At 39.4% G+C, this 22,755-nt stretch overlaps 2 protein-coding genes, 1 long non-coding RNA gene, 1 other non-coding gene and 1 pseudogene across 4 annotated transcripts; 3 read left to right on the top strand and 2 right to left on the bottom strand.

Moving 5' to 3' along the window:
• Nucleotides 1–2,637: 2,637 nt before the first annotated feature.
• On the bottom strand, nucleotides 2,638–4,465 carry LOC116187018 (NAD(P)H-quinone oxidoreductase subunit U, chloroplastic). Its single transcript, XM_031515590.1, has 5 exons — nucleotides 4,008–4,465; nucleotides 3,508–3,569; nucleotides 3,331–3,420; nucleotides 3,021–3,161; nucleotides 2,638–2,936 (listed from the first exon to the last, which is right to left on the bottom strand). Exons 1-5 carry the CDS (start codon nucleotides 4,282–4,284, stop codon nucleotides 2,841–2,843), a joined length of 666 nt encoding a protein of 221 aa, XP_031371450.1. The 5' UTR covers nucleotides 4,285–4,465; the 3' UTR covers nucleotides 2,638–2,840.
• LOC116189672 lies at nucleotides 2,657–2,759 on the top strand. Its single transcript, XR_004152444.1, has one exon. It is a non-coding gene; the product is annotated as a U6 spliceosomal RNA (small nuclear RNA).
• Nucleotides 4,466–5,493: 1,028 nt separating the features above from the next.
• On the top strand, nucleotides 5,494–11,993 carry LOC116188445 (annotated as a pseudogene).
• A 4,212-nt stretch (nucleotides 11,994–16,205) lies between these two features.
• On the bottom strand, nucleotides 16,206–16,959 carry LOC116187297. The gene is made up of 2 exons (XR_004152026.1): nucleotides 16,677–16,959; nucleotides 16,206–16,588 (listed from the first exon to the last, which is right to left on the bottom strand). It is a non-coding gene; the product is annotated as an uncharacterized LOC116187297 (long non-coding RNA).
• A 1,645-nt stretch (nucleotides 16,960–18,604) lies between these two features.
• Nucleotides 18,605–21,951, top strand: LOC116216051 (thermospermine synthase ACAULIS5-like). Its single transcript, XM_031551970.1, has 10 exons — nucleotides 18,605–18,921; nucleotides 19,089–19,155; nucleotides 19,312–19,406; nucleotides 20,213–20,315; nucleotides 20,419–20,507; nucleotides 20,605–20,761; nucleotides 21,018–21,093; nucleotides 21,236–21,294; nucleotides 21,391–21,527; nucleotides 21,627–21,951. Exons 1-10 carry the CDS (start codon nucleotides 18,758–18,760, stop codon nucleotides 21,712–21,714), a joined length of 1,035 nt encoding a protein of 344 aa, XP_031407830.1. The 5' UTR covers nucleotides 18,605–18,757; the 3' UTR covers nucleotides 21,715–21,951.
• The last annotated feature ends 804 nt before the right edge of the window (nucleotides 21,952–22,755 follow it).

Consider the following 22,755-nt stretch of genomic DNA (forward strand, 5'->3'; position numbering starts at 1 on the left):
GTGGGACCACAAAATATTATTAAATTTATTGATCGAAATATATTAAAAAATAAAAATCCGTTCAGCGAGCCACATCACTGTTGAGTCATATACTTGTATTTCCGAATCTTTTCACTCGATAATTAATATTAGATCAATTTAAAATTTGGCATGCATTTCTCATTGATTATAAATAAGCACTTCCTTTCGCTGTTAGAGGGTTGCGTGTTCCCCCCTTTGATTTGATAATTAATATTTGTTAAAATTGCTCAAAGGTCGAATTTTCTCAGATTCTTTTACTTTAGCTGACAGGCTCTTTTTATGATTTTTTTTTTCTCGTTCTCATTTTCGTGCAGCATAGATTTTTGAAATTGTCATCATATAAGGCATGAATTATTCTTAGATTTCACACAAGATTCTGTATCTATATTGACAGTATCCGCCATCCGAATTGCGAGCAAAACCAAATTAATTAGCCGAAGTGGATGCAAAGATCCTTGTTCTATAAGGAATTTTATACAACTCTGTCCCGTTGCATTGTCAACACGTAAACCTTGTAAAGAACGAGATTCATGGTTCGATTATCACCTAAATTTTACTTTTCATTTTTATTTGTTATAAGAGAGGTCATATATGATAGAAAATAAAGTCAAATAAATGGATATATAAGTCCCATTAGTGAAAAACAAACTGAAAATCTTTTGATTTCGAGTCAGTGTCTTGTATCAAGTTACTGAAACCCCTTTTTCAAATTTTACATATCCTTGTTTAGTTAATTAATGCATTATTGTGCATAGGACATCTTCTTCATTTCACCATATGCAATGCAGATTATTTTCCAGTTAAAGGGGAGGGGCCTAGGTAGTAGTAGTAGGCGGTAAGGGAAAAGGAAATAATCGAATAAATAGCAGAAAAATTCTGTTAAAAGAGAATTCAATGTGAAATCTCTTAATTTCAAGTTGACATGGATATCACTACATACACTTCATGTTATTAATGATTGAGAGAGACAGATTCCATATGAGGAACAAAGAATTGTCCTGCGCAGGGTCGGAGCCAAGATTTTCATCAAGGGGGCAAAAATGTTACTTACATAAAAAAAAATCAGGGGGATAAAACACTAATTTTACATTAAAAAAACACATATTTTTGGACAAAATTTTAAAAAATTCAAAATTCGGGGGGACAATTGCCCCCCTAACTATACATTGGCTCCGCCCCTAGTCCTACGAGATTGTATGTATCTAACAATTATTTTAGTGCTTGAAAAACATTTTTTTTATATGCACCATTTGATATCCAAAAGTTTAGATTCGAGTTAGGTTGGTAAACTAAATGATAAAACTCTTTCAAAGGTGAATTTTCTTCATTTACAAATCTTGAACTTAATACCTTTCTTAAAAGAAAGAATGCTGAACCACCTTAATCAACCAAACAGGACCTTTTCCTTTGAGCAGAAAGTAAAAATACACAGACTTTTCTCCTCCGTTGTGTCTCCTCCCTTTCCAAAATTGAAATTATCTTTTCGTGCTCGTGCCATTAAAGATGAAAAGAACAATTCCTATTCAGCCAAAAGAAAAGAACAACTCCAAAGTTGGAGCATTCATTGAGTGCTCATATGCTGGAATACAATACGGGCAAGAAATAAAAATGATGCGGATCATGCAGGCCCATCGCAATTGCTACAGTCACGAACAATTTAATATAAAATGATGAGGAACCCAGACAAAAACTCCATTCAATTCGCATTATCTTCTGTGATCATTCAAAATGTTCGTAACCATAGCAATCACAATTAGTTCGCAAAAACTCCATTCAATTCGCGTTATCTTCTGTGATCATTCAAAATGTTCGTGACCATAGCAATCACGATCAGGTCGCATCATTTTATATCAAATTGTTCATGACTGTAGCAATCGCGATGGACCTGCATGATCGTGATTGCTATGGTCATGAACATTTTGAATGATCACAGAAGATAACTCGAATTGAAGGGAGTTTTTGTTTGGGTTCCTCATCATTTTATATCAAACTATTCGTGACTGTAGCAGTCACGATGTGCCTGCATGATCGTTGATTGCTATGGTCACGAACATTTTGAATGATCACAGAAGATAACGCGAATTGAAGGGAATTTTTGTCTGTTTTTAATGATCTCTTCTCGACTAGAGTTTTCCCTATTGGGGGGCGGGGGAATATGGGGGTGGGGGTAGAAGGCATACATGCACATATCCATCCATCCATCCATACATGTATACGTCTATACATTAGGCTAAAGTAGAGTTCCAAAATGGAATTATTGAGGAGAGTAGAAATTATTCTTTACTCCCACAAGTATTTTTGTTTTCTTTTTCATTTCCCAAAATTTTCATTTCTTTTCTTTTTTTGTCATGATGAATTTGTTCATAAACTGGGCTTTGAACGGAACAGTCCCGGCATGATTAAGTCGTTTATATGCCTAAAGATGATAAATTTTCGATATGAATCATGATATTCGGTAGCCCAATTAGGCCCCGACTAATCCAGTTGAGCTGGATCGACCCATTAAAGGATAAAATTCTCCCAACATGGATTTTCTGAATTCACAATGACTCGAACACGAGACCCCGCTTAAGCGAAATAAACGTCAAACTGCTTGAACCAATCCACATTGGTAAATTTTATACTGCAAAGGTTTGTCTCTTCGGAGACATCCAATAAAATTGGAGTGATATAGAGAAGATTAGCATGGCCCTTGCCCAAGGATGACACGCGCAATTCAAGAAATGGTCCAAATTTTATAGTGTTAATTTTGCGTACATCTAAGTTTTAGAAATGGATGGTATTATCATTTTTGGTTACAAATCATAATGATCACAACCTTATCGATTGAGGGCAATCGATAATACGAAAGACAACACCAACCAACCAAGCATGAAGTAACCCACCAGTCTCGTTGGCCCAACATCCTCCGGCTCCTGCTCATGAGCAAATTATTAGAGATCCCTAATTCAGTGAAAAGTTTTTCGACAAACTGAAAATGATGGAGAAAATGAGGGTACCTGAGGAGGAGGAGGCTGTGTCGGGCTCTGAGTGATGTCCACCTCAAAGGGCCAGGCGTATCTATCGGGATTCTCACTCCTTGTCAAGCTCCAGTCGTACATTCTCCTCTCTTCGACTGATGACAATATCGAGTATGATTCCTGTGGCATGGATCAGTACAGTAGGATGATCAATTGTTTATCATCTAATTATAACTTGGTTGTGATGATATTTACCGGAATTAGCCAGGTAATGCCGACAATATGATAGATACAGTCAGAGGTTGCTCGAGTTCATCTCTGTTGTTCGGAGGCAAAAGTATGAACTCACTTTGAGAAGTTCAAGCTGCTTGTTGATTTCGTCTTCCTCAAGTCCCTGACTCTTCACCTCATCAACCTTCTTCTGGTAAGCCACTGGGACCTGAGCATTTTAAATTCCAAACATTAATCACAGGAAAATCGACATTTTCTATCTGAACTCTGAAGAGTTTTGGTTGTGTGCACGAACCTGGTCGTACGGGCATTTTCGTGGAATTCCGAGTCTACCATAGTGATCAACGTCCGTGATTGCTGCATTCTATATCATGATCAGTTAATTACTCCAACTTCACAATTAAGCAAAGAGATAGTGTATATTGAAAAACAGTAATTAAATAACTCCGTATTGATAACAACTTCATCGATACGCGGACTCTATATAAATCTTACTAAAGTTAAAATTATGAACGGTTATATGGCCTAATAACTACACCTTAAAAACTGGGAGCTTTGGACTTTCAGAAAATTATTATCGACAGAGAGACAGCCGACAAGTAGTTCATATATCGTGAATGGAGTGAAAGTTCACCCGGTTACATAATATAATAGGACACGAAAGTCATGTGGCTTTGCTTTATGGATTCCTTGAGCTATATATAACTGAAGTCGTAGCTGTGGCATGAGAAAGAATTCATCAAAGAATTCCAAGCAAATGAACAAAGGTAAGCCAAGCCAGTGGTCAAGTATTACCCATGCCCCTGAGAGCTCGCTCGACGTTCAGAGCAGAAATAAGCGAAGGGGGCGAGCTCGGAGCTTCGATGGAGCTCTCCGCGTTATCCGTCTCCGCAGCCGGAGCGTCCCCGGAACTCGAGGCCACCAAATTCCTGCGCGGTAATCTCTCCCCGAAGGAGATGGACTTCGACGGAACCAGAGCAACACGATGTGTTCTATGGAGTGATGGAGTGATGGTACTACCGCGACCGTGAGAAAGGTTGTACGCTGCCGCAGCTGTGGAAGAAACAGCCATGCTTGCTCGCTAATGCGACTTCTTGCAGTATTGCTTGGGGACTACTGGTGGGAGCAGTGGCCAGGGGAGAGAGAGAGATAAGGCTGTCGCTTGTCTCTCACCACTCAACAGTGGAAAATGTTATCCACTCTGTGACATACATGAAGCATAATGTTTTCATCTATGTATTGTGCAAATTTGGAGTAATTTGGACGTGCTGCGGAAAATGTAATTACTTTGGCGGAAAACTGATTCGACCTGGATTGGGTGCCGATACTCGAAGGACAGAAATGCCTCGGAGAAGAGCCAAAATTAGAAAAGTGAAAACATACTTTTTAAACAGTTGATTTGAATTCGACGTGCCAAGTTTCTGATATTTGTGAGGGTACAAAGTGATATTGTTGTAGTATGATGAAGAATTCTAACATATAGATATGTATAAATTAATTCTCTATCATTATTAGAAATCTTGGGCCAAATATATCAATGTTGATTGGGTCCTTTTTACTAATCATTGTAAATCAAAAGTACGTAAAATATGCATGCATATTAGTTTTTTTTTTTTGTTTTTCCAAGGAAGGTTCATGGACTGTAATGTAAATATATCTTACAATAGTTCGTTCCGGTACCTCCAACTTAATTGAGAGTTGGTAAGACATTATGCTATGTTTCCATAAATGCTTGTGCAATGTAAATAATTTTCCTTCCCAAGAGAAGGAAAATGCAGCAATTCTATTAGGTCGAAACTGGATAGGAACCGGATGTAATTGCTATACAAAACAGTTTCTAGATACCTATTGAATTTTTGTTCCATTAAGCCGCGCCATTTCACATTGGACTTCTGCTTCCCTTCACGGGCAATCCAATGGATACTTGATCGCTGCTCACCTGGATTGAAGTCGTGATTCATCGATAAAGATAGGAGTGCTAAGAAACCCGGACTTTTCCGAGTCAGTCGAGGCCCCTCCACTCATGAGGCGGCGCCTCAATGGTTCCCGTCGGTGGCTCAGCACGGGATCATGAGAACAGCGGAGGATGGTTAGCGCACCTTCACATATTTTCTTGGACAAAATTAAATGATGTGACAAGATATATAAATATCCAAAAATAATATTTTTTGGGAAATTTACTCTTATTATTGTTATTATTGGGCCTAGTGAAAATTCGGCCCATAACCTTTCAGCCCAATATGAAGTTCCGGCGGGAGGCTCGCTAGGGCTCCGTTGACACTGAAGAGTGAAGACAAAGAGCTCTCCTTCCTTCTGCAAGTTATATAGTTCGTGAGGGCGGCGAAAAAGACGACGGCGAAGCTCTTGATCCTTGGAATCAAGCAATCGACGAGTGAGGAGGGAGAATAGAGCTGTAATTATGACGTCCCAGATCAGCAAGAAGCAAAAGTTACGGCAATCAATATGTGCGTCAGCTAGAAAAATGACGCCTTGGAGCTCAATCGAGCTGAATTCTCCTATACGGATTTTCTGCTGCCGGTGGATGTCATTCTAGCTAAAATCGATTCGTCTGTAAATCTTTTGCCAATGTGCAAATCAATAGGTATAACGTTGTTGGGTTTTCAATGGACTCTGTTTTTCATGGGGGGGGGGGGGGCGCTGCGTTCTTCCTGGAAATGATGGTTTTTGTTTTTTCTTTTTCTTTTTCTTTTTCCTGGCGAATTGACTTTTGAGCAAAAGCTTGACCTCGAACGTGTTACTGTCCGTGTTTTTCATTGCTGTCCACGAATTTGATATGGGTTGGCTTGAATTGGTCTGTTTGGTTGATAAATTTCATAGCTTTTCGAAGCTGAAGTGCACAAAGGACAGATTTTTAAGTCGGTTTTCTTGTTTCGGCGTTATATCAGTGGATTGTATGATACATTCGACTTTTGTTAAATTTGCCAATGGAATGTCATTCTCATGTGCTTCCGTGATGTCTCTATGTTTTTTCAGTTTGTGGCAGATGGAGTCTTCTATGCAGAGCTCAATGAGGCTTTGACGAGAGAGCTTGCTGAAAGATGGATACTCTGGGGTTGAAGTGCGTGTCACTCCGATGCACACTGAAATCATCATCAGAGCTACCCGTACTGAGAATGTTCTTGGTAAGTTAATTTTTTAGTATTGCTTAATCATATGCAACAGCAATGTGCGTCAACAACTTTTTGGCCCACGTTCTTCGGCAATTTGATTTGAAGATCCTTTACTGGTGAGAAGGGCAGAAGGATTAGGGAATTGACTTCTGTTGTTCAGAAGCGATTCAAGTTCCCTGAGAACGGGGTGGAGCTCTATGCTGAGAAAGTTAACAACAGAGGTCTCTGTGCCATTGCACGGGCAGAGTCTCTCTGATATAAGCTCCTTGGAGGACTTGCTGTTCGGAGGTATTACAAAGTGTTTGACAGATCTTGCTGTTGTGATTTGCAGAAAAGTATCTCCAATTCTTCTTCAAATTGTTGCTTCTTGTTTAGGACATTATTATTGTGCAGTGATCTCACACTACATTTCTTTTTGCTTGTGATTATGGAATATGATGTGAACATGTCCATCTGCATTAGTTTGTGTTTTGAGGAAAGCAGTGGTTAGATCTTTATGATCACATTCTTTTGACGGTCGTCTTTACAGCGAGTTGGGTTCTTTATAAATCATGCCTATCTCGCTTCTGAGGGTGACTAAATTTACATCACCATCCGTTGTTAGTATTACTGGGAGTTACAGTCTCACTCCTTGCCAAAAAAACTTGGGATGTGTGAGACCCGGCATTTTGGATATACAAGCATTTTCACACACACCAAACTTATATTAAGACATAATTTATTTTAGGCATATGTAGTCTTATTAAATTAGTTTGGGCCAAACCCAACAGGCCCACCCAATTATTTTCTTACATGAATCTTCTCGACCGCCTCCTCATTTTCTTTGGAGGTTTTGGTCGTAGGAAAGAAAACAGAGGGAGGGGAGGCTACTGCTGAGGGGGAACAGAAAGGGGAGAGAGAGAGAGAGAGAGAGAGAGAGAGAGAGGGGGGAGAGAGAGAGAGGGAGAGAGGGAGAGGGAGGACAAGAGCAAGAGCAAGAGCTTAGCAAGAGCACGAAAGCAGGCGAGCAAGGCACAGAGCTCGGCATGCATGAGTTCATGGGAGATGAATATGGAAAGGAGCAGGCTGACAATACGAACAGAGAGGGAAGTGCGACAGAGAAGACTGATGGTAGATTGAGATAGGGAAATCGGAATCCACCAGGAATAGGTTTGGTTACTCTCGACTAGCTTCATGATTTTGATTATTTAAGCTTTCATTTGATTGTATTCTTGTTACCTTGGTGGCATTGGGTTAGTTTATTGAATTAGATGGCTTAGTAACACGGCTCGGGGCCACGAATTTTCTTAATCGTTGGCAAATTAAGTTGGGAAGAATTGATATTGTTGATTTTTCTTGCGTAAGCTTAATTTATCTGATGTGTTCTTGTGAAAGTAAGAGTATTTGGTTAGTGGGATTATGAATTGGGAGCAAAGAACTAGGGAATTATGCTAGAGTTCAAGTTGGAGCCAAGTAGGTTATAGGCATGTTTAGGTTGGTACTTGATTCTTTTCTTCCACCTTCTTTCGTTCAATTGTGTTGTTTATGTTGTGAATCTAGAATAAACAGTTAATTGGATTGTTTAATTAAGATGGTTGAAGAGCGCTATGATATGCAAGAATGAACATGGGAGACCTTGAGCGAATCCTTTTGTGCTGGGTAGATTGAAATTTATATTGGCTGCTCTGGTTTGTTTGTTAGTCTCCCTTACGTATGATGGAATTCTCCTTTCGATTGGTTTGGTGCATAGGCCAATTCTTAGCCGGTGATATAGGTTTAGATGCTTATAATTTGTAGGTTTTGTGCACTATTAGTTCCAACAAGAAGATTTAGACGTGACATGAATATCTTATCTCTAGAAAGATAATTGTGTGTAGTAGGGGATTATAGGGCTGATTAAATAAGTTACTAAACTATGACTGTCTTACTTCAATACGGATATAGGTGTGATGATGTAAGAACTATGTGGGCTCTGATTCTCGATATAATGAGATACGTAGGCACTCCCATGGTCGTGGAGCTCGAGTTCATTCATTTTATTAGTTCATTTCGTATATATGAGATAATGGTAAGTCATGCCCTTTTTCGAGTTAGCTCATACATTTACTTATTCCCTTAATTATGTGGTTATAATGGACAAGGGTCGAGTAGACCCCACCCTGAAGGCTTGATTTGGTGAAATATTATTAGTAGTCTTGTGAAATGATGATGATGATGATGATGATATATATGTGTGTGTGTGTGTGTGTACACACGTACAACTATATGAGTTAATTTGGGAAAAATATTATGAAGATTACTATTTAGATTTTGGTCATCGATATGTTGGGTGAGAGGATGTTTGTGATATGATAGAGCTTGCTTGATGTTTATTGAAGTGTGTATTGTGATGTGGTTTTGTATGTTGATGTTGCTTGCTGCTCATAGCCATGGGACCGTTAAACCGACGGAATATAAAATGGACGCTTAGATCTCTTAACCGGCGGGATATAAAATGAACGTCTGGGCCGCTGAACCGGCGGGATATAAAATGGACGTCTAGACCGTGGATTCAGTGGGATATAAAATGGACGTCCAGACCACTGATTCAGCAGGATACAAAAAGAGCGCCTAGGCCGTTGATCTTGCGGAATACAAAAAGGGACGCATAGATCGCCGATCCGGCGGGATATAAAATAGACACCTAGGCTCCTAGTGCCGGAGGATAATAGGCAGCCCCCGCTTATGAGATTATGTGGTTGAGACGTGCGGGGTTACGGTACCGTCATAACTCTGTTTTCAGGATTGTCACCCCATGGTTATATTGTTGATTATGTTATATAATGTCTGACAATGGAAAGCTTGTGATGGTTAGTGGAGCCTTATAAAGTTATTCTGGTATTGCTAAATCCGTTGTATTGAGTATTCGCTTGAGGCGTGTGATATTGGATTATGTGGAATGGTTGCAAGAATTGAATTTTGTAAATGTCTATTTATAAGATATAGCATATGGATCTTGATATATTATATGATTTGATAGATGATTGCAAATTGGATGATATTGGCTAGTGTATGTTTTGTTCATATATATATTTACATGGGGTTATTCGAAAATCTACATTTATTTATATAGTTCATTTTACTATGGAATCCTGTACTCACTGAGATGCAAGCTCACACTCTGTATAATTTTCTTAGATAAGTTAGAGGCTGCGCGGGAGAATCATTTTGATATTGCGGTTCGGCATGGAAGACAGCTAGCTAAAACTTTATGTTTTACAGATATTAGAGCTATTTATATAGAACTTGTAATAAATTATGACCCGAAAGATTTTGTTTAACAACTCATGGGATGTTGTAAGAAATATGCTAAATTTATTGTTTTAGAGATATATGATTTTCTCTATATATTTATGGCTGATCATGAAGGAAATATTTTAATTTAATTAGCACATTAATATTTAATTTGAAAAATTTACAATTTTTGGAAAAATGCTGCATAAATTTCGGGTCGTGATAGGATGGTAGATTTTTCGTCAATAACAACTCCTAGATTTGGTATTGGGTGTGTGATGGTTTTATTAATTTGCCTCTTATAATATTTTTCTGAGTAATGTTGCCTCCTTATTTCTGGTGGAACTAAGGGGTTGGTTGAAGGCGTATATTGCCTCTCTAGTTTTTGAGATCTTGTCTAGATTTTTATTTTTTTTTTGGTAGCATTGCATTTTGTCCCCATTGGCATAATAAACCTCCGGGGACCTTGTACCAATGCTAAGAGTGATTGGAGTTTGTCAGGCTTCTTGCTGTGTTTGCGATAGCACTGAGTTTGGAATAACCTCCAACATCCAAGACAAACTTATGTTGCCCAATCTAATACGTCTACTCTATGAGCCATATACTTCATGCGTTTGTCCTGTCCCGTAATTTGTTGGCTGCATAATTATGCAACTTTTGCTTACTAAAATCCTCCACATCACACTCCGTTGTCTCTGATATTATCCTAGTAATTCAAGCTTCCTTGTATTATGCTCATACATGTCATTCGAGTCTCTTCGGCTTGTGAATCATCAAATGCGTAGTGTTTAGGACATCCTTCTACTGTCTCAATTCTTCACTCGGTACTTCTCATTTTTATACTTCAAAGTGTTTTACTGTCTTTGGATGTGCCATAGGTTCTATTAAATGGGACCAATTTAATTCTTGTTTTTTGGCTGAATATTCACAAATGTTGAGGGAGTTTGACAATTCTCTGCTATTAATTGTAGGGCCTGCTACGGTGTCCTTAGATTTGTTATGGAGAGTGGTGCCAAGGGATGCGAGGTATGTCTGACAGCTCTCATATGTATTTTACGTAGTAATTTCATGTATCGTGCCATGAAGAGATATTACTGACATGGATGAAGTCTAAGGAATCATTAACTGTCTTCTACAGGTCATTGTGAGTGGAAAGCTCCATGCTCAGCGTGCTAAGTCCATGAAGTTCAAGGACAGATATATGGTTTCCTCTGGTCAACCCGTCAACGAGTACATTGACTCGGCTGTGCAGCATGTTCTTCTCAGACAGGTAACCCACTTTATTTTCCATGTCCTTTGGCTTCTATTTCGATCTCCATGCTGCTTGCAATATCCACTTTCTGGCAACATAAGTATGGATGGATAAAATGTAGAGTGGCGTTAAAATTCATGTGACCAGATATTCTTGTAAGAAATATATGTTACTCACTATATGTCCCACACAACATGGCATGTCGTTAGGACTAGAGGATGCAAGGTAGTTTATGAATGGAATCTGTGCATGACTTTGGGATCATCCGATTGATCTTCTTTCATGACAGGGTGTACTCGGTATCAAGGTCAAGATCATGCTCGACTGGGATCCAAAGGGCAAGCAGGGACCCAAGACTCCATCGCCAGATCTAGGGACAATCCACTCTCCAAAGGAAGAAGAGGAATACATTCCTCCATTGATGACGACTAACCTCGAGATCCCAGTCGCTTAGGATAGTACTCGACCCCAGTACCCAACTGCCTGGAGATTTTTGTCCTGTGTCAGTTGATACTCGAAATGTGAGACCCTCCATGGTAAGCTGTTTCGGAATACTTTTCTTAGGATATTATTGTTGGTGAAGAAATTTGTTTTCTTCAACTAGATTGTACGAGGAAGAGGTCTGATCCACTAGGGTTACACGATAGGATATAAAAAGAAAATGATAAATCTTCCAACAGTTTCTGATCATTTCCTCCAAGATACTTGTTTTTTAACCGAGGCACCCGAAGAGCTTGCTCTGATTAAAGATGCTATGTCACGAGGCGTCATTTGATTTGGAGGGCGTGCAGAATTGGTCCAACTTCAAGCAAACCGATATAAGTATGAGTTCATGGGTCTGTACGAACCGACGAACTGAGGCATGGTGTCCTCAGTCCTGACTCTACCAGGTCCTTCCTCATGGGTGGTACTGCAGTTTCATTAAAACAACCGTACGGATCCGTGCTAATTGCAAGCTCTTGTTTGAGAGCTGGATGCCGATTTTCAGTCCGAATAGACTGGTCCAATCCGACCCCGTGGGATTCCCGTGTCCATTGATAACATCGACCAACAGTTTCCTCTCTTAATAATGGGGGTTACATTACTTGTAAGTCTGCCGATGATGCGCTGCTGTTTCATCTAATCAGAAAAGATTGTATTCGTTTAGTTGGGTCTTTTTCATTAACAGTAACCCTAGCAACCACCATAATCCAATGTAAGAGTGTGCATGGATACCGGATATATTCGAAACTGGTCGGAACTTACCTGTTATGGTAGAGTTTAGGTAGCTCGCATTGAAAATTGCATTAAAATAAGGAATCCGTGAAAATCAGTTTCGGTTTCGATTCTTGCATATAGAGTACTCAGAATTGGAATCGGAACAGATACCCTAACCCGGATAATAATTTCTCATATTATATATATATATATATATATATATATTATATTTTATATTTAAAAAATATAATCACTAATTTAAAAAAAAAATTAAATCTATATCGACATTCTGTTTTGAGTTATTACTGATTATGAATGAGACATTTTCGGTTTTATTTAACGAGACAAAAATTTATAGGTTCCAACAGGATATCCGAAATCTATGATATAATACAGGTTCTAGATAGGTTCTAGTTCCATGACTTAATAGAATAGGTTCCAATTTCAAAATTTTGAAACTTGTCTCATACAGAGTAGGATACAGGTATCGTGAAAAAAACAAGATATTCATACCTGTACACCCCTAATCCTCATGATCCCTCTCCGTCCGAGGAAAATCATCAAAAATTAAAACCAAAATCACCCAAAAAAAAATCGCCAAAAATTTAAAGTGGTCAATTTGGAGCACTAATAATGGCACGTGTGCAAGACAATCTGACGGCAGGCCACTCCATGGAGCTTCTCCTCACGCCTTTTATGTACAAATAAAAAAATGTGGATGAGAAATTTGCCTTTATGCTCCAATAAAAGTGAAAATTGACAAATCATTTTGTCCCCTCGATCTCCTTGCTAATGCTTCTTTCATGATCTCTAGCTACCTAATCACCTTGGATAATCTCGGTACGTAACAGTCGATTGATTCTCGAGTTATCTCAATCCTCCGGGTCTCGCATGCACCTTAGGGCCTATTCAAATGAATTATTATTTCCAATCACATATCATCGATATAAATTTCACATCCTTATCTTTATATAGATTCATTATACGAATCCTAGAAAATGTCTCCAATAGGCCATGAGGACTTTGGCACCGAGAGGATTAGTGGGGAGTCGCGCATGGATATCGTGGGTGTGCTCGTGAATGATTTCTTGACCTCATTAATAGGTTGGCCACCTTTAAGTAACTATGATGAAAACTACCAATCACTTGTCATAGAAAAGGTGGTGCTAGCTCAAATATATATTTTATATGAACAATTGCATGTATCAAACTTTAAAATAATATCATGTTGCCAAGCATAGTGAGTCGACATGAACTTTCAATCATGCAAGACTCCCACCTTTATATTAGTTAATGCTTTTAGCTTGTGGCAGATCCATTTTTAAGTTGATTTCATTGATATCATTGTACCGACAAATATCCGAACTATCGATTAGTACGAGCGGAGAAATATACATAAGAGCTGACAAATTAGTTTTTTCAGATATTACGATTGATAAATGATGACATCGTAATTATTTTGTCATGAAATTTTAATCTATTTATTATGATTAAATATGTATCTCAAGCACATCATAAGGGAGAATTAACAAGAGGGAATGATCTAACATCTCTAATAGACTATTGGGTTGACCCACTTTAGGTAGAAGAAAGCAAAGGGCATATCCATGGACAGAAGTTTTGACTGGCACTCAACAAGCAAAGTTGCATACTCTCCAAGGATTATTTAAACCCATTGACCCTAAAATTGTGAGAAGGGGAGACATTGTGCAAAAGTGGGTTAGGCACTTTTTAAACAAAACATGAGCCCAAGGAAGCTAATCCCAAGGGGTTTAGTCTAATGGTTAAGGTGCGCCTAAGTTTACACCTAATTCCGGGTTTGAATCCCCTTGGGGTCACCGGAGCGCATTTGGAGTGATTACCCGCTCTGTGTGCTGCCGGGGGTTCACAGAGCCCCAGGGATTAGTTAGGCGAAACCTGGACATCCCGAGTTAGCAAAAACAAAAAACAAAAAACAAAAATGAGCCCAAGAAAGCTTGTGATGATGATGATTTTATAGGTAGATGGATAAATAATAAAGGCATGTGTGTTGAGCCGCCCTTGCAATGAACAATGCCCAAAACATGTTTGTGGGATTTGATCTTTTAATATAGTTCTTTTGCACCCATTGTTCCCCCATTACAAGAAGAAGAAAAGAAAGACCCACCAACCCAAAAATGAGCACTTGCAGTTTCTGCTCTATGTGCTTCCTGCTGTTACTTTGGCTACATTGTCCATCGAGTAAATCTCACGTATTGCACCTTTGTTGCAAGTCTTTGTCGATAGTTCATATCTGTTATGATCATAGTTAAGGCTTTGCTCGTCTCTCTTTTCCTTTTTCGATCAAGGTGTCCACAGTAGTCTGCGTCTTCTATGCAGGCAGGCATGCGCCTATATGTGGGCCAACTTGTTAATTATATATGTGGGCAAGAAAATGATAGAGACTTAGCTAAGACCATTGGACTCTAAACGGGCAGTTGCCATTGCCCTATGATATCGAGAAGAGTATTCCATATAGAGACGGATTCAAGAACTTATTTCAGGTGGCGAAAATCGGAGGGGGGGAAGAGAGGAAGTCAAGAGATGAAATCATATAAGGGTAAATTCAACATATCATATGAAAAATTTATATTGAAAAATATAGTCATTCATATGTATATAATTAATTGCCAAAGAGAAATTCTAGAAATCATTATTGTATGTATTAAATATCTATCGGATTATACTAATTTGGATCCATCTTCAATAGAAAAGTAGCTTTTATTGATAAATGTAACCTGACTCTTATTTAAAACTCTCTACTTTTACTTTCTTGCCTGGTGTAGGATTGCACTATTTCTTTACTTCTCAACACCTGTTTTCACGTGGTAATTTGTGGTGCTTCTCTCACACTTGCCTACATGTGCCAACGTGGCCTCAAATACTCACGTTCAACAACTTAACATGAGTCGAGCTTCCTATTATGTGCTCGGATGAAGGGGAACTAACATGAGACGCACTTCAGCTGCTCTCAGATTGGCCTGAAGTGGTGTGCTCAAACGGGCGTGCATGGACGCATGCCTAATATTATGGTGTAAGCCCACACGAGCGTGCTCTTATGACCTCCATGACTTCCCCATGAACGACAACTTGGAAGCTCAACTCATTCCCCAGCATCTGGTCGACTGAGTCCGTTTCAGTCTTTTCCAACATCAACTCAAACGAACTCACCCTTGAGCGAGGTCACTCTGGCAATTCAACGGCGGGAAAATCGTGCCAGCGCAAAACCTAGGCACTGAGAATCCACCATCGTTATTGACGTCGGAGAAGGCCAGGACCTTCACAAACGAAGCAATGTTCTCAACTTCGTTGTCCTCATCTATTGGCCTCCGGGAGGGCCTCGCCGGTGACGCCTAAGGTAGGGTGGAGGATGAGCCTGGCAAAGACCTCATTGGTGAAGGGATCAACAAGGAAGCTGACTGCAACTACCACACAGGCAACTTATGGTCGCGGCAGAGCGATAAGAGAGAGGACAAGAAGGAAGGTGGAGGAGGATTGCTTGTGATGGCTTTGGGGAAGTTGTAAACCCTAGAGTTGACGCTGAGGACACGGACAGAGGAGCCGGCGTAGGCATGCCAAATTGTCGGGGTCCACAACGAGAAGCCCCAACAGTTGGGATGTTGAGAGGGTGATGAGAAGAGGACAAACGACGAGGTGGAGGATGACTGCTTGAGATGGCTATGGGATAAGTAGTAAACCCTAGAGATGACAGAGGGGATATGGACAGAGGAACTGGCGTAGGTGTGCCGAATCCTCAAGGTCCACGGGGTAGCCATGTCGGCTAGGACGTTGAGGACGATATTACGAGCTAGAGTTTCAGTGACGACTCACTTTACACACACACATAGATATATGTATGTATGTATATAAGTATATATTTTTTTACTCATTAATCTTACAGTGTCACGGCACTATATCAAATGCTTTGAATACTTTTCGACCCTCAATTACTTTTATTTCGATAAAGCATGTAAACTAATTAGTTGTTGTAAATAGTTTTATTTTTATTTTAGCATATTTAAGATTAATAGTATTCTATATAAATACATATTTACGTATATGAAGAGAGAGGAAATTTAGAATTTGATCTAATTGGGAGAAATTTAAAGGAAGAATATAAAATATAAAATTGTGAAATCAAGAGGGACAAAATATAAAATGTTTTATAGAGAAAAGATCAACCCAAACATAATATTTAGATACTTAATAATTTTTCTTAGTTTCATAGGGAACTCATGAGGAACCCCAATCTCACATTAAAGAAAGACAAGGGTCTTGGCCTCTTCATAATAGTAGGATACAACCCTTTACTCCCGAGAGACGCCTTTTAAAGGCAAAATCATGCGGGCTAGAGAAAATGCATCTTGGTGAGCCTCTTCGTGGCTCAGATCTTGGACCATATCCTCACCATTGAAGCTGTTTGTGGGAACGTAGCCATGCTGCTCAATTTCCTAATCCCCCCATCTCTTGGGGGATATGATGAAGAACTTCAATCCCACATTGGAGATAGAGAAGGGTCTTGTCCGCTTTATAATAGCAAGATACAACATTTTCTTATGAGATGCGTCTTTTAAGGAAAAAAATTGTGTGAGCCGAATCGAAAGCAGACAATACCTTTTTGCAAGCCTGTCCATGGCGCGGGTCTTGATTAGGGCAAAACCGTGTGGGTCAGGGCCAAAGTGGACAATACCTCTTGGCGAGCCTCTCCATGGCGCGGATCATGATGCAAATTCGACTCAAGATCTGCGCCACGGAAAGCTTGCGAAGAGGTATTGTTCGCTTTGGGCTCGGTCTACACGGTTTTGCCCTTAAAAGGCACCTCTTAGGAAAAAGGGTCGTATCTTACTCTTATGAAGAGGTCAAAACCCTTATTTCTCTCAATTGTGAGATTGTAGTTCCTTATCATGAACCTAAGAGAATTAATATCCGAAACCTAAGAGTGCTTTCTACATAAAGGCATTGGAATTTCCTTTTGTTGTGCACCACCTACTATCATGAATCAGGTTCAAGCAAGGTCCGTCCAATGAGGAGTAAAGTCATCCTAATTGTAAATGGTCTTCATTTATAAGGCTCGGATGCATGAATTTATTTAAGGGAAAAAGATACTCAACCATAGAAAGAGAGTGAAATTTAGATGTCGAATTACTACTACAATTAAGATTGGTAAAATGGGAGTGGAATCGACAAGCATGCCTCCTCTACACCCAATATGCCGGGCCCACGAATTGAAGGGTCCCCCCTTTCCCTCATCCATGCCGGTAGGCTCGTGATAAGTGGGATGCATCATATGTGGAAGAAGATATAGGTAATGTGGTACAACCCCCACTTAGGCACGAGCCCACTCTTTTGTTCTATTGGGCTTTGGAATGGCGTGGCAATCAGAGGAAAAAGAAAGGAATATATATTTATTATATTAATTAACTAATCAATTAAAATAAAATTGTCAAATAAATAAAATGGAAGGATAAAGCAATCCACCATTAATGGTAGCCAGCCCCACCAACCAGGACGCCCCCAATGAGCTCGTGCCACGTGGGTGGCAAGTGTCATCCACGTGTCAGATTGCACCCGCGTGGACTGTCGGGCCCCACCATCCCTCCATGCGAACATCTCTCCCTCTTCTCCTCGGCAATCTTCTTTTGTCGTCTTTTCATACAAAATCTTTCGCGCGTGCTGCTGCTTCGATGACTGCTCCTCGACCCTCCACCACCCCCACGGAATTTCCATGAAGCTCAACGGGCAAACACATCGTATTCATGTCACGTCGCGTCGCGTCCCGTCGTATTATAAATGGAGTTTTGGGGCAATGCATGGTTCGAGGCTGGATCGATGTGATCGAGCCACAACATGAATGATAGGGGACCACAAGATAACATTCAATTTAGTAGCAGTATCTAAAAAGCTGAGATTAGTCAGTTTTTGAGAAACATATCACCTGAAAAACATGCTCATTCCAAGAACTACTTAATTTAGCGTGAAATAAAGTCAGACAATTATCTTGTTAAATCTTTCATCTGCTGGAGTGCGACGTAGTCTCAACTGTCAGAATTTTTTTAATCTTATCTACTTAGATACTTGCATGTACAAACATGTTGTAAAAGTTCCATTACGATCTATCAGGCTTTGAAACGGTGTTAAGCCCATCGCACATTTACCATCTAAATCCCTAACCACGGCTTACGTACGTATTACTGTGAAGTAGCTAATTAATTAGCACTCCAATAGAAGGAGACCTAACAACTGTGGAGCATGGCCTTGGGAGAATCATATCAACGCAAAGGATGTGCTACCAATTTTTGAGCAGCCCAGTTGGTAAGATCATGATTTTTTTTTTCAAAAATTTTGGGGAATTAAATTAAAAAAAAATAGCTGGCAGCCTGGCAGGATGAAATGAGTATGCTCAGTTAATCTGTGAGCGTGCCGGTAACATAATCATGACAACTGAGATCTCCACCATATCGGAATTTGGGATCAGTAATTAAGCAGCTGCCTAATGCCTTCTTCCCTCCTCCCCACTCATCTTCTATATAAACCCCTTCCTTCAGCCACAACTTCCAAACAGCACCTTTTCCTCCCATTCCTTCACATATAAAATACATTCAAAAATCTCTTCTTCATACTCTTCATATATATAAACACACACACACACACACACACACATATATATATATCTTCTCTTTGGGTTAAAATTCTAAATGGGGGAGGCATCAGTTGAGATTGTTCATGCCATCAATGGCTTCACCAAGAACTGCTATGTAGCTGACATGAGGGATGTCAATAGTGAAGATGACAATGACAGTAGCTGCTGGTATGAAGAAATCCTCGACGAAGATCTCAAATGGTCCTTTGCCTTGAACAGGTTTGTGCCTCAATCACTATAACTTACCTCCTGTTCAGAATCCACATTTAATTTTCTTACTTATTAGTAGATTTAAACACTTTATGTGCTGATTAAGTATACTCTCTTGTTTTGATAAATTTTTTTCCTCTTATATTTCTTGGTTTTTTGGGCCTTTTCTTCAATAGAGTGCTGCACAAAGGGACTAGCGAGTTTCAGGACATTGCTCTCTTGGACACAAAGCGCTTTGGGAAGGTCGGAACATATATACATATATATGTATTTAATTCCTTAATCTTTCATTTCATTAATTTATATCTTTTAGAAAGAAAAAAAAAAGATTTAAATTATTATTTACGATGATATTAACGTTTTCCTTTGTCTTTGATCATATAAACTTGTGGGGTATAGGTGTTAGTGATTGATGGTAAGATGCAGAGTGCAGAGGTGGATGAGTTCATATACCATGAATGCTTGATTCATCCTCCCTTGTTATGCCACCCCAAGTAAGTCCTCTGACCTTCCCGGAAACAGTTTCATTATCGATATCTAGTTTATTTTTCGAGGAAAAGGAAAGCCAGAAACCGAAAGCGTTGTAGTATTTATTGTTACCAAGCATCATGGCAAGTCCCTGGTTACACTAGTCATGGATGAAACTCCAGAGAGAGAGTGATGCCATTAGCTTCTTGATATACACAATAGTTAATGAATTTTACTAATGTTACTATATGAGCTTGCCATCGTAGAAAACGGGATGACCTAGATTTTCAGCTTCTCTAGTCCACCCGAATTCGACATAGATTTAGGTCGTGAACAAATTCCTCAATATTAAAACATATTACGGATTTGCGTGGTCACTTTTAGCTATCCTGTGGCTTGACCGTGGAAAACTTCTATTACCTCTAGAAAAAAAAAAAAAAAAGGTGGGGGGCGAGCTCCTTTCAGGTAAGGCCCAAAAATGTATGCTATCTAGAGTGGGCCCGGAACAAGTAGAGGTGGAGGCCCAAAATTCTCATGAAGGCTATGAACTAATCAGATAATCATGAATTTCTTTGTGTTGACTACAACCATGAATTTCGTATGATGCTCATTACATCGTACTTTGCCAATGGATACTTCACATAAATCTCCGAGCGTGAGAGAAGATCGGCTAAAAAAATTATATATCTCTGGTATTTGGAACCATAATTTTGGGCAATATATGATGAAGGTGTATTCACTAGCTCATTTTCACATGTATTTACTAGTTTTGCATAAGATACGATTATTCGAAGTGGAATTTTATCGATGGAAACTTTATGTGAATCTTCAGCCCGAAAACGCTGTTCATAATGGGAGGCGGAGAGGGCTCTACGGCTAGAGAAGTGATCAAGCATAAGACAATTGACAAGGTTGTCATGTGTGACATCGACCAAGTATGTACATCCTTCAATTTCTTCAAATCTAAATCCAGTCGACTTCCTCGTCTTCTACGTATTGAGAAACATGAAACAACCATGTATATCTGAACCAATGCAGGAAGTGGTCGATTTCTGCCGGAGATATCTGACGGGCAACCGTGAGGCATTTTCAAGCAAGAAGCTGAGCATTGTCATCAACGACGCAAAGTAAATTTACCCAACCTTAGTTCGTAGATCGGTTAATTCAATAAACATGAAGTGTGACTTACAATTTTAATTTCTTTTCTTGGTGGGGTGATTGAAGGGCTGAGCTAGAGAAGAGGAATGACAAGTTTGATATAATAGTTGGAGATCTGGCAGACCCAGTTGAAGGAGGGCCATGCTATCAGCTCTACACCAAGTCCTTCTATGAGAACATCGTCAAGCCCAAGCTCAACAAAAATGGCATCTTCGTCACTCAGGTACAAATAAATAGCAAACACGAGTATCGGCGAAGCAGTTGTATTTAACACGGTATCACGGTATCAGAATTAGGAGCAACACCCACCAAATCTTTATGATTCGCTCACCATAGTTCATTAGTAAGAATTTTGGGTTTCTTGAAACCCAAGCAAGATAGAAAATATCGGCATATGAACAATAATGTTTTCTCTACAAGCCGAAGCTTTTATGGGAAGCTTTGATGGTAAATTTGCCTATTTTTTCCTCCTCGTCTAGGCTGGACCGGCAGGCATTTTCACACACAAGGAAGTCTTCACATCCATTCACAACACAATTAAGCAAGTCTTCAAGTGTAGGCTCCCAGCACTTTTCTAAGCTGTAATTTTATTATTTATTTATTTACTTATTCATTTTTGAATTTTTATTTTGGTTTGGGCAATTAATTGTACTAGAAATTTAATTAATGACATTTAGTTGGGATAATGTATGAACAGATGTGAAGGCTTACACTGCTCATGTCCCTTCATTCGCTGATACATGGGGATGGGTCATGGTACATTTCCAAAACCAATTCATACGACGTCGAATTTTCATGTATTTTTTTCTCTCCGGGCACAATATTGATCGATACTTTATGTTCCCCAAACAGGCCTCGGATCAGCCTCTGGAGATCGACCCTGAGGAGATCGACAAAAGGATCGAGGAGCGAATCGGAGGAGAGCTGCTCTACCTGAATGGGCCGTCATTCCTGTCCTCGACTACTTTGAACAAGACCATCTCGACATCGTGAGTTCATATAACTTTGGCGTACTCGATAATTACTGATCATTCGGGCAGTGGATGTGATGCTCTTTTTTTTTTTTTTTTACCTTTTTGCCCTTTCAGGCTTTTGAATGAGACCCATGTCTACACTGAAGTAGATGCCAGATTCATCCACGGACATGGACTTGGAGTGGCGCCTTACCGCTTTTGAAGCGGAGCTTTGATGTATAGAGAAATGGGGACCAAATGTGTAATTTGGATTATAATTTTCTGGTTGATTTTCCTTGATAAGGAATTAATCAATTTGTCATCAAATGTTTCAATTCTATGTTTATGTTAAGCTTTGTTAATTTTGAACTGTTCAACCGGTCAAATTACTTTTCTTTATCAAGTTGTTATTCCTCGATCTGTTCAGAATGAGCACTACATCGATCGATTCGTTTTTCAATACAATGTTCAAAGCATGTTTATATTTCAATTAGTTTCTGCAACTTTCATGTGTTTTTCAGCATACGATTTGACTCAAGTCTCAATGTGAACACTAGCATATATCGCCACAGATACAATATCAGAGTCTTGACGCGAGCTTGACAAGAGGGAGCTGATGGACTTCATCGATCCTTTTATTTCTTAAATTTTTGCTTGAAATAACTTCATCGAGATAAGACCATATAAACATGAATTTGTGATTATTTTGACTTCGATTCCAAGGAAGAAAGGATCATGGGATAAATAATTTAAGCTAACAAAGAATGACATGATAATTCTCATTGTATATTGAATAGAAAACATGGTGTGATGTTTAGCTTTCATCCATTGGTAATTCCAGACCCCGATCACTTAATCGGGCTGCCTCTGGCCACTCAGGACCATTGGATCAACATAAGATCTAAACCAGAAGTAGTGAAGTCCTGTCCTATGACATTGGTGGAGCCAGAACCCGGTCCGGCTAAGGACCAGATGAATTCCCTTAACAACACCTCCTTCGCAGATGAGGGATTGAATTTTACTGGTCTTAATATATGATCTTGTTCTGGTTTTCTGGCCTGCAGGATACATATGATCTTTAAAAATACAGAATAGGAGCCAAGAGGACAGATATAATTAACTATAAGGACTGCCAGCTAATTATTTTTGCTGTCCAATATTAATAATGAATAGAATAATTAATTTGCAGGAAAATTATATCTGCCCTCTGAATTGTGTACCTTCCCTCAAAAAAGCACGGTACTAGGAAATTTATTTGGGACTA

The sequence above is a fragment of the Punica granatum genome, chromosome 8 (assembly GCF_007655135.1).
Source record: "Punica granatum isolate Tunisia-2019 chromosome 8, ASM765513v2, whole genome shotgun sequence".
Lineage (NCBI taxonomy): Eukaryota > Viridiplantae > Streptophyta > Magnoliopsida > Myrtales > Lythraceae > Punica > Punica granatum.